At 39.3% G+C, this 15,242-nt stretch overlaps 1 protein-coding gene across 1 annotated transcript; it reads right to left on the reverse strand.

Moving 5' to 3' along the window:
* Positions 1–6,368: 6,368 nt before the first annotated feature.
* On the reverse strand, positions 6,369–14,866 carry LOC141424100 (lysophosphatidylcholine acyltransferase 2B-like). The gene has a single exon (XM_074076492.1). It carries the CDS (start codon positions 14,731–14,733, stop codon positions 13,150–13,152), a length of 1,584 nt encoding a protein of 527 aa, XP_073932593.1. The 5' UTR covers positions 14,734–14,866; the 3' UTR covers positions 6,369–13,149.
* Positions 14,867–15,242: the final 376 nt, after the last annotated feature.

The following is a 15,242-nucleotide window of genomic DNA, read 5'->3' on the forward strand; positions in this document are numbered from 1 at the left end:
GGGGAGGCCATTATTCTGTCTATGACCTGTGGTAATTCATTTCATATCATACAACACAATGTCTGGTTGACCCCATGTCTTTATCAGTTTAGGGTGTAACAAATATCATTGACTGGGTGACTTAATATTTAGTTCTCACTGTTATGGAGTCTAGGAAGTAAAAAAACAAGGTGCCAGCAGATTTGATACTTGGTAAAGGCTCCCATTCTTCTTCCAAGATGGGGTCTTGTTGCTGCATCTGACACTCATAGTTTTTTATAAGGGCAGTAATCCCTTATAAATTCATGAAGGCAGATCCCTCATGATTAATGACTTAATCATTTCTTATGGTCCTCACCTCTTAACTCTGCCATCTGGGCAATTAAGTTTCAACATGAATTTGGGGGGGGGGGGGGTGACACATTCAGACCATAGCAGACTCTTTGCTTTTAAACTCTATTCTCTTAACTAAAGCAGATACCTTAAAAGCAACTGAGGCTGATAGGAAAAGGGGAACAGGTACTAGAGAAAAGGTTAGTTCAAGAAGAATTAACCTAGAAGGTAACACCCACGCACAGGAAATCAATGTGAGTCAATGCCCTGTATAGCTATCCTTATCTCAACCAGCAAAAACCCTTGTTCCTTCCTATTATTGCTTATACTCTCTCTACAACAAAATTAGAAATAAGGGCAAAATAGTTTCTGCTGGGTATTGGGGGGGTGAGGGAGGGGGCGGAGTGGGTGGTAAGGGAAGGGGTGGGGGCAGGGGGGAGAAATGAACCAAGCCTTGTATGCACTTATGAATAATAAAAGAAAAAGGAAAAAAAAACCTCTATTCTCTTTATTCTGTACAGAAAAACTCTTAGTTCTTAACAACATTTAAAATGTTGTTTATTTGTTTTATCTATAAAATCATTAGTTTCAAAATAATTATTATAATGGTATTATAATAATTGCCTTGCTTATATTCAGTTTAAAGTATTTTTGCATCTCTATTTGTATATAGAATAAATTTGACTAAGAATGTACAATCTAAATACTATATTCTAAAGTTATTTAAAATAAAGCTTTATCTATGCAGTTGTGTCACTATTTGATATACAAATAGATCCCATCTTTGCTTATATAAATGGATTTCAGTTGATTTTTAAAAATTTCTTTTTTATCCTTTTGATTTAATTTTAAGTTTGTATATCATATTCCATTTTCTGTTGTTAATAACACAATACCACAGATTAGGAAAGTTCTGAAGAAAAGAGGTTTATTTTAGCTCAGGATTCTAGTCCAGGGCTTAAAGGTCACATCTGGTGATGGTTTTCTTGCTGTCAGAGTCCTGAGGCAACATGGCACATGATATGACAAGAAACAGGGAGCACATATGTGCTTTTTAAAACAACAGTATTCCATCATCAGCAACACCACCAACAACAGGTGTTGGCGAGGATGTGGGGAAAAAGGAACCCTCTTACACTGTTGGTGGGAATGTAGACTAGTACAACCACTCTGGAAAAAAATTTGGAGGCTACTTAAAAAGCTGGACATCAATCTACCATTTGATCCAGCAATACCACTCTTGGGGATATACCCAAAAGACCGTGACACAGGTTACTCCAGAGGCACCTGCACACCCATGTTTATTGCGGCACTATTCACAATAGCCAAGTTATGGAAACAGCCAAGATGTCCCACCACTGACGAATGGATTAAGAAAATGTGGTATTTATACACAATGGAATTTTATGCAGCCATGAAGAAGAATGAAATGTTATCATTCGCTGGTAAATGGATGGAATTGGAGAACATCATTCTGAGTGAGGTTAGCCTGGCTCAAAAAACCAAAAATCGTATGTTCTCCCTCATATGTGGACATTAGATCAAGGGCAAACACAACAAGGGGATTGGACTATGAGCACATGATAAAAGCGAGAGCACACAAGGGAGGGGTGAGGATAGGTAAGACACCTAAAAAACTAGCTAGCATTTGTTGCCCTTAACGCAGAGAAACTAAAGCAGATACCTCAAAGCAACTGAGGCCAATAGGAAAAGGGGAACAGGTACTAGAGAAAAGGTTAGATCAAAAAGAATTAACCTAGAAGGTAACACCCACGCACAGGAAATCAATGTGAGTCAATGCCCTGTATAGCTATCCTTATCTCAACCAGCAAAAACTCTTGCTCCTTCCTATTATTGCTTATACTCTCTCTACAACAAGATTAGAAATAAGGGCAAAATAGTTTCTGCTGGGTATTGGGGGGGAGAGGGAGGGGGCAGAGTGGGAGGTAAGGGAGGGGGTGGGGGCAGTGGGGAGAAATGAACCAATCCTTGTATGCACATATGAATAATAAAAGAAAAATGAAAAAAAACAAAAAACAAAAAACAACAGTATTGCTCAGAAAAGCAGAAAAGGTGGAGAAGAGGTCCCAATTCCAAGATGGCAACTAGAGGGAGGAAGCAGAAAGCGTGCTTCCTAAAGTAAAATATCGGAGAGATGCTGGAGATACACCTTGCAGGAAAAACCACCAAGAAGAGGTAAAACACCAACACCACCCCACCCCCAGCCCACGCATAGCATCTCCACTCCATGTTAAATGGAGAAACCAGGAGGGCTGTCATGCTGCCAGACACCAGTGCCTAACCTGCTTGGGAGAAGCAGACCACCAGGTGAGCTAAGCGGCACGCGGTATTCCCCAGACAAACCTGGGCCAGATCAGCATAGCCCCCTGGACAGACTGACCCCCACCCAGGGAAAAAAACAAACTGAATAATAAACAAGCAGCTGGAAAAAAAAAAGACATGTAGCAAAGAGGGTGGAGTGTCCTGAGTGCTGAAGTGTGGGGGATCCCTCATGGAACTGTAAATAAACAAGCCAGCCAAAGAAGGCAGGAGTGGCGGTACCCACCCAGCAACCACGAGTGGGAAAGCTTGCAAAAGTGGCGGTGGGAGGAAAACTCCACAGGAGAGGGGGGAAGGGACACCTCCCACATGAACTGTAAATAAACACGCCGGCCTGAGAAAGCAGGTGCAGTGTCACCTCTGCCAGTGTACTTCGAAAGGGGAAAGCTTGTAGCAGTGGTGGTCATGCCCCGGAGAACTCTAAGTAAATAAAGCCTGCGGGGCCAAGTGAATGTTAAGCTCACTCCTGAGATCTGTATAAATAAAGCCTCCAGCAACAGCAGGGTAACAGCAGCAGGCAGGTGAGCTGCAGCCTCAGATAGCCATTCATAGAACTGTCTCCAGACTCTTTTTTTTTTTTCTCTTTCTTTGATGAAACAACAACCTAAATACACCTGCATGCTGAAAAACTTACTGAAACTGTATTGCATCTGAACTTTGGGACACTTTGTTGTGTTTTGTTTTGTTTTGTTTGCTTTTTTGGTTTGTTTCAATTTGATGAGACAATGACAGAACTACTTCTGAGACACCATCTCCAGGATTGCAGGCTGAGGAACTAACACCAAAATTATTAAGACTGAAACTTTATTGCATTTGAACTTGGAGATTTTTCTTTAAATTATTTTATTTTACTTTTAATTTTTATTTTGTTTATTTTTTTATCCTCTGTCTCTCTAATGCCTGTTTAGCTTACTGTTGATTAGTACACTATCTCTCCCTGTTTACATCTTTGACACAGTTTTTTTGTTGTTTTTTATACTTGTTTGTTTATTTGTTTTTCCCTTTTTCTTTACCTTCTTTGCTTTCCTTCTCCTCTCACCCTTCCATTCTAAATATCACCATTGTTATTATTACAAGCTAGAAAATACTTAATTGCACACAGTACAGAGACAATAACAATACCAAGGGCAATGATAGGAAGACAGAAAAAACAGGGAAACCAGTTCCCCACAGCAAACAATTAGTACAGGAACAGGAGGAAAATGAAGAAAACAGATACTCAGATACAGACTCCAAGAAAATGAAGATAAACAATGCCAAAGAACCCAATGAAGTAATAAGAATAATCTGAAAGATGAAATCCTCCAAGTAATCAATGAGAATTTTATAGAGACGATACTGGATATGGCCAACCAAAATGTACAAGAAACACTCAAGAAATTCCAAGACAACAAAAATAGAGAATTTGAAAAAACAAAAGAAGAAATAAAAGAAACCATAGAAGCACCGTATAAACACCAAAGTGAAACAAAGAACATGATTAATAAAGAGATAAATGAACTCAGGGCGAAAATAGACAACATTAAAGAAGAAGCAACTCAGGATATGGAAAACCTTAGAAAAAAGAACGGAACAGAAATGCAAAACAAAGTGGAAGGCCAATCCAGCAGAATAGAACAAGCAGAAGACAAAATCTCAGAACTCCAAGATGAAATGGTAATTAAAGGAAAAACCAAAGAACTATTAGTTAAACAACTCAAGACCTGTGAAAAGAAAATGCAAGAACTCACTGACTCCATCAAAAGACCAAACCTGAGAATCATGGGCATTGAAGAAGGAGAATAGGTGCAAGCAAAGGGAATGCGTAATATATTCAACAAAATAATTACAGAAAATTTCCCAAATCTAGAGAAATCTATGCCCATACAGGTACAGGAGACCTCCAGAACACCAAACAGACCTGACTAAAATAGAACTAACCCACAGCATATTATCATTAAAACAACAAGCACAGAGACTAGAGAAAGAAGGCTGTAAGAGAGAAAAACCAAATAACATACAAAGGTAAACCCATCAAAATCACAGCAGACTTCTCAACAGAAACATTAAAAGCAAGAAGAGCTTGGGGTGAGGTCTTCCGGGCACTGAATGAAAATAACTTCAACCCTAGGATACTCTACCCAGCAAAACTATCATTCAAAATAGATGGAGCAATAAAAGTCTTCCATGATAAGCAGAAACTAAAACAATATGTGACCACAAAGCCACCACTACAAAAGATTCTTCAGGGATTCTGCACACAGAAAGTGAAATCCAACATAACCATGAAAGGGCAGGCAGAACCAAACTACAGGAAAAGAAAAAGCAAGAAAGTAGAGAGTACCCTCAACTTAGGTACACACAATCAAACCTTCAAACAACTAAGACAACTAATTGACAGGAAACACCACATACCTATCAATACTGACACTTAATGTTAATGGACTTGATTCCCCCATCAAAGGGCACTGTTTGACGAACTGGATTAAAAAGGAAGATCCAGAAGTTTGTTGCTTGCAGGAGACCCATCTCAACGACAGAAATAAGCACAGGCTTAGGATGAAAGGCTGGAAGAAGATTTACCAAGCCAATGGCCCCCGAAAACAGGCAGGAGTAGCAATACTTATCTCTGACAGGGTAGACCTCAAACCTACATTGATCAAACGAGATAAAGAAGGACATTCCATACTAATAAAAGGGGAAATAGACCAAAAGGAAATAACAATTAGCAACCTATATGCACCTAATGTCAACGCACCCAATTTCATCAAACATACCCTGAAAGACCTGAAAGCATATATTAACTCCAACACAGTGGTTATGGGAGACTTTAACACTCCATTATCATCAATAGATAAGTCATCCAGGCAAAAAATCAATAAAGAAATCCTGGATCTAAAATATACCATGGATCAAATGGACATGGTTGATGTCTATGGAACATTTCATACAACCTCTACACAATATACATTCTTCACAGCAGCCCATGGAAACTTCTCCAAAATAGGTCACATCCTAGGGCACAAAGCAAGCCTCAGCAAATATAAGAAAATAGAAATTATACCATGCATACTATCTGATCACAATGCAATAAAACTAGAACTCCACAACAAAAGTAAAGACAAAAAACATGCAAACAGCTGGAAACTGAATAACTCATTACTTAATGAATAATGGGTCATTGATGAAATAAAAGAAGAAATTAAAAAGTTCCTGGAAGTCAATGAAAATGAATACACAACCTACCAGAACCTATGGGAAACAGCAAAGGCAGTCCTGAGAGGAAAGTTTATAGCTATGAGTGCATATATTAAAAAGACTGAAAGATCTCAAATCAATGACCTAATGATACATTTCAAACTCCTAGAAAAACAAGAACAAGCAAATCCCAAAACAAACAGAAGGAGAGAAATAATAAAAATAAGAGCTGAAATCAATGAAATAGAAACCAAAACCATACAAAGAATTAATGAAACAAAAAGTTGGTTCTTTGAAAAAATAAACAAGATCGACAGACCCCTGGTAAACCTGACTAAAATGAGGAGAGAAAAAAACCCCAAATTAGTAGAATCAGGAATGCAAAAGGGGAGATAACAAAAACACCATGGAAGTCCAAAAAATCATCAGAGACTACTTCGAGAACCTATATTCAAATAAATTTGAAAATCTTAAAGAAATGGACAGATTTCTAGATACATATGATCATCCAAACTGAACCAAGATGATATTAATCACCTGAATAGATCTATAACACAAAATGATATTGAAGCAGCAATCAAGAGACTCCCTAAAAAGAAAAGTTCAGGACCTGATGGATTCTCTGCTGAATTCTATTAGACTTTTAAAGAAGAACTGATACCAACCCTCCTTAAACTGTTCCATGAAATAGAAAGGGAAGGAAAACTGCCTAACACATTTTATGAAGCCAGTATTGCACTTACCCCAAAACCAGGCAAAGACACCTCCAAAAAAGAGAACTATAGGCCAATCTCCTTAATGAACATTGATGCAAAAATCCTCAATAAAATAATGGCAAACCGAATTCAACAACACATCAAAAAAATCATTCACCACAACCAAGTAGGCTTCATCCCAGGAATGCAGGGGTGGTTCAACATATGAAAATCAATAAACATAATAAACCACATTAACAGAAGCACAGACAAAAACCACTTGATCATCTGAATAGATGCAGAAAAAGCCTTTGTTAAGGTCCAACACCATTTCATGATAAAAGCTCTAAAGACTAGGAATAGAAGGAAAGTACATTATAAAAGCTATATATGACAAACTTATAGTCAGCATTATACTTAACAGTGAAAAACTGAAACCATTCCCTCTAAAATCAGGAACTAGACAAGGATGCCCACTATCTCCACTCCTTTTCAACATAGTACTGAAGTTCTTAGCCAGAGCAATTAGACAAGAACAAGGAATAAAAGGAATATAAATAGGTAAAGAAACTGTCAAAATATCCCTATTTGCAGATGATATGATCCTATACCTTAAAGACCCAAAAAACTCTACTCAAAAGCTCCTAGACACCATCAACAGCTACAGCAAGGTAGCAGGATATAGAATCAACATAGAAAAATCATTAGCATTTCTATACACTAATAATGAACAAACTGAGAAAGAATATATGAAAACAATTCCATTTACAATAGCCTCAAAAAAAAAAATCAAATACCTAGGTGTAAACCTAACAAAGGTTGTGAATGACCTCTACAAGGAAAACTATAAACTTCTGAAGAAAGAGATTGAGGAAGACTATAGAAAGTGGAGAGATCTCCCATGCTCATGGATTGGTAGAATCAACATAGTAAAAATATCTATACTCCCAAAAGTAATCTACATGTTTAATGCAATTCCCATGAAAATCCCAATGACATTCATTAAAGAGATTGAAAAAATCTACCATTAAATTTATATGGAAACACAAGAGGCCACGAATAGCCAAGGCAATACTCAGTAAAAAGAACAATGATGGAGGTATCACAATACCCGACTTCAAACTATATTACAAAGCAATAACAATAAAAACAACATGGTACTGGCATAAAAACAGACATGAAGACAAGTGGAACAGAATAGAGGATCCAGATATGAATCCATACAACTATACCCAACTTATTTTTGACAAAGGCACTAAAAATAAATGATGGAGAAAAGACAGCCTCTTCAACAAAAGCTGCTGGGAAAACTGGTTAGTAGTACAAAAAACTGAAACCAGATCAATCATTATCACCCTATACCAGTATTAACTCAAAATGGATCAAGGACCTTAATATCAGACCCCAAACTCCAAAGTTGGTACAGGAAAGAGTAGGAAATACTCTGGAATTAATTGGTATAGGCAAGAACTTTCTTAATGGAACCCCAGCAGCTCAGCAACAAGAGATAGCATAGATAAATGGGACTTCATAAAACTAAAAAGCTTCTGCTCAGCAAAAGAAATGGTCTCTAAACTGAAGAGAACACCCACAGAGTGGGAGAAAATATTTGCCAGCTACACATCAAAGGACTGATAACCAGAATATATAGGGAACTTAAAAAACTAAATTCTCCCAAAATTAATGAACCAGTAAAGAAATGGGCAAGTGAACCAAACAGAACTTTCTCAAAGGAAGAAATTCAAATGGCCAAAAAACACACGAAAAAATGCTCACCATCTCTAGCAATAAAGGAAATGCAAATTAAAACCACACTAAGATTCTACCTCACCCCTGTTAGAATAGCCATCATTAGCAACACCACTAACAACAGATGTTGGCGAGGATGTGGGGAAAAAGAAACCCTCTTACACTGCTGGTGGGAATGTAAACTAGTACAACCACTCTGGAAAAAAATTTGGAGGCTACTTAAAAATCTAAACATTGATCTAACATGATTTAGCAATACCACTCTTCGGGATATACCCAAAAGAATGTGACACAGTTTACTCCAGAGGCACCTGCACACCCATGTTTATTGCGGCACTATTCACAATAGCCAAGTTATGGAAACAACCAAGATGCCCCACCACTGACGAATGGATTAAGAAAATGTGGTATTTATACACAATGGAATTTTATGCAACCATGAAGAAGAATGAAATGTTATCATTCGCTGGTAAATGGATGAAATTGGAGAACATCATTCTGAGTGAGGTTAGCCTGGCCCAAAAGACCAAAAATCGTATGTTCTCCCTCATATGTGGACATTAGATCAAGGGCAAACACAACAAGGGGATTGGACTTTGATCACATGATAAAGGAAGAGCACACAAGGAAGGGGTGAGGATAGGTAAGACACCCATAAAACTAGATAGCATTTGTTGCCCTCAACGCAGAGAAACTAAAGCAGATACTTTAAAGCAACTGAGGCCAATAGGAGAAGGGGACCAGGAACTAGAGAAAAGGTTAGATCGAGAAGAATTAACCCAGAAGGCAACACACATGCACAGGAAATCAATGCATGTCAACTCCCTGTATAGCTATCCTTATCTCAACTAGCAAAAACCCTTGGTCCTTCCTATTATTGCTTATATTCTCTCTTCAACAAAGTTAGAGATAATGGCTTAATAGTTTCTGCTGGGTAGCGAGGGGTAAGGGGAGATGGGGGGGGAGGTGATAAGGGAGAAGCTGGGGGGGAATGGGGGAGAAATGACCCAAACAATGTATGCACATATGAATAAAATAAAAAATTTTAAAAAACAAAACAACAACAACAACAAACACACCAGTATTCAGTCCTGGGGACCCCATCCTGATGATCTTATCTAATCCTAATCACCTCCCAAAGGTAGTCACTTGACCCCAGGAATTTGAGACTAGCCTGGGCTATATAGTGAGAACTTGTCTCAAAAAAAAAAAAAAAAAAGGGTCAGGCACAGTGGCTCACACCTGTTATCCTAGCTACTTGGAAGGCAGAGATCATGAGGATTGAGGTTGGAGGGCAACCTGAGCAAAAAGTTCACAGAGACCCCTCCCCCATCTCAATTAATAGCTGGGCATGGTGTGTGCCTGTCATCCCAACTATGAGAGAGGTGTAAATAGGAAGACAAGGTTAATGTCCAGGCCAGTCTGAGCATAAAGGTGAGACCAATTTGAGCAACACCTAAAGCAAAAACGTTGGGGTATGGCTCAAATGGTAGAGTGCCTGCCTATTAAGCATAAGGCCCTGAGTTCAAACTCCAATGCTGCCCCCCCCAAAAAAAACCTGTATGAAAGAAGTCTTACACCCTTCCCTTTCCTTCTATTCTGTTAAGCGGTTCCCTTCCCTTTCCTTCATTTTTATTAGCTTTTGGTTTATCCTTCCAGTTTTTCTTTGGGGAAGAACTACATTTAAAAATTCAACTGGGCCAAATAGATAAATGTAAAAAGTAAAACTACATATTACTAGTAACAAAATGGGTAAATTTCTTTATTATCTGAACATAAAGAAAAAGAGAAGGATAACTGTGTGTGTGTGTGTATGGATACACATGCATGTATATGTGAAAGGTGTCAGTTTAGGCTTCACCCAAGGGTGAAGTTGTATTAATCAGTGAGTAATAGATGTAGCACTGAGCATCAATAACTTTAAACATCATGGGAGAAAAAACAGATAATATATGCTTCTTGAGGAAAAACACATTGCATGTATGGCCTTGCCAAAGGGATCTGACCTGAATATGATCAAGGCTTTGGATTCCAATCTGCAGAAAATACAGAGGACAGAAATAGAAGCTGATAAATGTGCTGTTGGCAAAGGAGATTATGGGAGGCTCCATAAATCAAATAACCTAGGTTCTACAATGAATAAATTGTAAGCCAAGTAAAGGTATGGAGGGGAATGCTGTAGATTTAAAACACCTTTAAAAATATCATATGTAGGGCTTGGTGATACACGCCTATAATCCCAGCACTTGGGAGGTGGAGGCAGGAGGGTTGTTTGAGGCCAGTCTCACCTAACGAAACTGTGTCTCAAAAACCTACATAAAATAAACGGCAAAGGATCTGCGTCATGCAATTTTGAAGGGTTGGCTACTCCAAAATCTGCAGGGTAGGTCAACAGGCTGGAGACTCAGGGAAGAGTTGCACTTTAAGACTGTAAGTCTCCAGAGGTGGTATGGTTCTGTAATTCCAGCTACTTGTGAGGTTGAAGCAGGAGGATCACAAGCTTGCACCACAGTGAGATCCCATCCACCAAAAAAAAAAAAAAAAAAAAAAATCCCAAGGGACTTTTACCAGTATGCTTGCAGAATGCCCTCTTCTTCTGGAGAGGTCAGTGTTCAGGTCTCCGTTTCCAGGGATTGTATAAGCACCCTCTCATTATGGTGTGCAGAAATATGTTTGACTAACCATGTGGGTAGCATGGCTTAGCCAAGCTGACCTATAAAATGAACCATCACTGTATCAAAGCATGCCCATTTGAATTATAAAAATATAAAGAAATAGAGGAAATGAAACTATAAGTCAGGGAAGTAGTTTAATTTTGTAAAGAAGGGGAAGTTTGTAATTATAACCAGAGGTGACTGGACAAATTTTCTTTCTTTCTTCTTCTTCTTCTTCTTCTTTTTTTTTTTTTTTTTGCATTCCTGGGGTTTGAACTCAGGGCCTACACCCCGAGCCTCTTCACCAACCCTTTTTCTGTGATGGGTTTTTTTCAAGATAGGGTCTTCAGAACTATTTGCCAGGGCTGGTTTCAAACAGCAATTCTCCTGATCTCTGCCTCCTGAGTAGCTAGGATTATAGGCATGAGACACCAGCACTCATTCCAAATTTTATTTCTTGATCCAAGTGTTGATTGTGAGAATATTCATCTTAAAACAGATTATATTTAGAATATAATTTAGAATATATAATATAGGTTTTTTTCTGCTACTGGGGTTTGAATTAAGGGCCTCACACTTGCTAGGCAGGTGCTCTACAACTCGAGCCACTCCACCAGCCCATAGATTATTTTTGTAACACACAGATGGCTTTGTGTATCCACAGCTTTCTTAGCTCAGATTCCACTAACCTTGGATTAAACATAGTTGAAAAAAAATTCCAGAAAGTTTTTTATTGTTATTTCCTAAACACTACAGAATAGAAACTAATTATAGAGCATTTACATTTTATTAGGTTTAAGTAATTTAGAGATGATTTTAAATGTACAGAGGACATTTAGAGATTATATGCACGTACTATACTGCTGTCTAGGAGGGATTTGAACACCCTAGTAATTTGGGTGTTGGCAGTGTATGGCTGGGTAATGGAACGAATCTTCTGTGGATACCAAGGGACATAGATAGCAATTATTATTAAGTACAGATGTGTTCGGTGTGATTTTCTGTATCTATATTTGTTTCACACAAAAAGATTTTTTTGTGTGTGATTCTAGGTATTGAACCCAGGGTCTGGCACTGTGGCCTTGCACTTGCTAGGCAAACACTCTGCCCTTGAGCTGCACCCTCAATCCAATATTTTTTAAATGTTGTGTTAGAGGGTTTAAACAAAGCTGTGTTAAATATTTTGAGCATGCAATTATAAGTATAATTTTTGTGTGTTTTAATGAGACTTATATAAATAAAATTTGTTATAATTCCTGCATTCATAGCCTGTGTTTATGTTAGCTTTCCAGAAATTGTAATCTACTACAATTTCTTTTTTTTGCTGTTGTTCTAAATAATCACTTTCATAATTTTTTTGGGGGGGGGTGGGACTGAACTCAGGTCTTTGCAAAGCAGGCGCTCTACTGCTTGAGCCACACTGCGAATCAGTTTTGCTGTAGTTATTTTGGAGGTAGGGAACTCTTGAAGTGTTTGCCTGGGTTGGCCTTGATTCTTCCTATTTCAGCCTCCCAAGTAGCTAGGATTATAGGCGTGAGCCATTGGAGCCCAACTTCCATACTTTTAAAAAGAGGGCAAGTCATATTGTGTAGAAGGATTTCAATATAGTCCTAATACTATTGTCTCGATGTTTATATTGTCTTATAAAATAAGAAAGTTTAGGTTGTTTTATAAAAGAGTGAAGAAGTACTTATCTAGTGGATCTTTTATTTCTGAGGGAATGCAAATGGTAATTTAATGTTCTTATTTACTGCCGGTGGAGCTTTCAATGGGCTATTTTCTTCTGCAAAAGGGAGGGAGAGGTAATGGGCTACGATGTTTCTCTGGCCGTACTTTAGTAATAAATAAAACTAAGACATGAACTAGAACTCTGAAAAATGAACAAGGTTTATGACTAGATCATATTCCTCCATATTTGGTCACATTAAAACATTACCTTATTACTTTTTTAAATCTGGATCTGTTTGCTAAGTTGCAAAGCCATCCTCTTGCCTCAGCTGTCTTCTGGATAGCTGGGACTATGGACACATGCCACCAGGCCTAGCAAACATTATATTAAGAAAGGAGAAAAATAGGTATTCTAAAAATCCAATCAAAAATATCCCTCAAGCACATTTTAGATATCATAATTGAGTGTCTAAGCTACTTAGAGTAAAAGCTATTGAATTGTTCCTCAAAGGATGCTTTTTATTTCAATCATAGTTTCTACCTGGAAAGTACTTTCACATTTTCAGTGCTACTGTAACATTTGAATCCAGCGACTGAGACTGTACTTCTTGTGGTAATGAATAGATATAGGCTGTCTGGAGGTCTAGATATGAATTAAGTAACTTGGCATATGCTGGATGCTTCAGGGCAAATCTCCTAAAAGTCTTGTATGAAATGTGTGTTGAGTTCTTTCCAGCTATTTCGCAAAAGAGTCTGGAAACATCAAGATCTGGCACTCCAAATGCTGCCTGAAGTATAGCAGTGAATTCCTGTTCTGTTATGAAACCATCCTCATCAAGATCAAAAAGCTTAAATGACATTTGCAGAATCTTTTCAGTGTTGACAGGATTGCATAGGACAGTCAAACCTATCACATACTCTCTGAAGTCGATGGCGCCATCATTATTTCTGTCAAAGAAAGCAAAAAGTTGTCTTAAGGGTTCTGTAACTGGGAGCTTTAAATAACTTGAAAACTCTTTAAGTCCAATTTTCCCTCCTGCAGAGGCAACTGCGATTGTAGCATATTCGTCTAAATGCTTGTGAATATCATTCCAGTCTAATTTCAATTTCTGGCTGATTTTTGTAAATTCCACCAAGCCAGCTTCCATCGGTAGCCAAAGGGTACCAGCGGAAATCATCAGTCTGCAGTCTTCGAAGGTGTGATCTGTCACAGGCACGTGCAGGGCGTTTGCCATGTTGATGCGCACATTATTGGCAAAGAGGAGGGGTTGTTCTTTTTCTTCTTCATTTGGGATATAAACAGGCATAAACTCAACTTCCACCCTGGTGAAAGGTTGACTCAGGGTCAACACGCAGGCCTGGAAGCCTGTGAACCCCTGCCAGGTCCAGGTCACTGTGTCCAGGGTGTTTGGGTATCTGAGCAGCACTGGCTGTACAGGGACACCTGGAGAGAAGGCTCCTAGTTTAAAAGTGATGAGACAGGACCGATTGGTGCACACTCCTTCTGGGAAAATTAGAATCTGTGGCCACTTCCTCTTGGATGTCACTTGCTTCAGGATTTCATTTCGGGTATTCTTCCTTGACTGGGGGTCTTCTCGGGTCACAAGCACGGGCTGCGTGCACAAGAGGAGCCTCCCAGCCAGTGGAATCCGTATGTTCTGACTTGCAGACACCACCGATGGTAACCCCGCCACGACACAGGCGATTGCGTCAAAGAAAGTAGAGTGTGGTGCTGTGACGAAGATGGGGGCCTCGTCTCGGGTTGCCCTTCTCCCTTTCACCTTAACCAAGAACCCAGCCAAAAAGAACACCACCTGAAACAAGAACCGAAGGGCTGGCTTCGTCAGATTTCTTTGCCAACTCTTGGTGGGCCTGGCGGGTTGAGTGGGAAGGTTAGCGGTGGAGAGCGCGGCCACCGGCCAGATGAAGATGAAGAGGACAGCAATGCAGGACACCCGCACCGGCAGCAGCACGGTCCCCAGGAGGATGGTGCAGGCCCAGCGCCATGTGCTGATGCGCGTCTGCTGCAGGAAGGGGTTGTCCACCGCTGGCGGGTACAAGGACTTGCTCCTGACCTGGGCCACCCTGGCCTCCCACATCTGCCTTACCGAGTCCGAGTCTGTGGTGGACTGAGACATGAAGCCTGCTTCTCAGACACTCAGCATCTGGGGGCGGCCTCTGGTGTGCACCCCTTCCCCACGTTCAAGTGCTCTTTCTGTTCGCACATATCAGAATCCTTAGAGGTAATCGTGAGTTAATAAGAAAAGATGTATTACCTTCAAAATCAGAAAAATCAAAGATAGTAAATGTAACAGGAGAATAATGAAACTGGTTAATAAAAAATTTTTTTAATGTAGCAGGAGAATTAGAATCCTATCAATAGCATGTTTTTCTTTTTTAACTCCCCGCCCCGCACAGAACTGGGGGTTGAAGCCAGGACCTCACACATGCTAAGCAACTGTTCTGTCTCTTGAGCCACACCCCCAGGCCTTTTGTTTGTATTTTGGCGATACTAGGATTTAAACTCAGGACTTCCGATTTGCTGGGTAGGAGTTCAACCACTTAAGGTACACCCCCAGCTCTTTTTGCTTTAGATATTTTTCAAATAGAGTCTCGTATTTATGCTCCAGCAGTCTTGGACCACACA

The sequence above is a fragment of the Castor canadensis genome, chromosome 6 (genome assembly GCF_047511655.1).
Source record: "Castor canadensis chromosome 6, mCasCan1.hap1v2, whole genome shotgun sequence".
In the NCBI taxonomy this organism is placed as follows: domain Eukaryota; kingdom Metazoa; phylum Chordata; class Mammalia; order Rodentia; family Castoridae; genus Castor; species Castor canadensis.

Coding starts and splice junctions, on each gene's coding strand:
- LOC141424100 (XM_074076492.1), bottom strand. CDS start 14,733: ATGTCTCAGTCCACCACAGACTCGGACTCGGTAAGGCAGATGTGGGAG.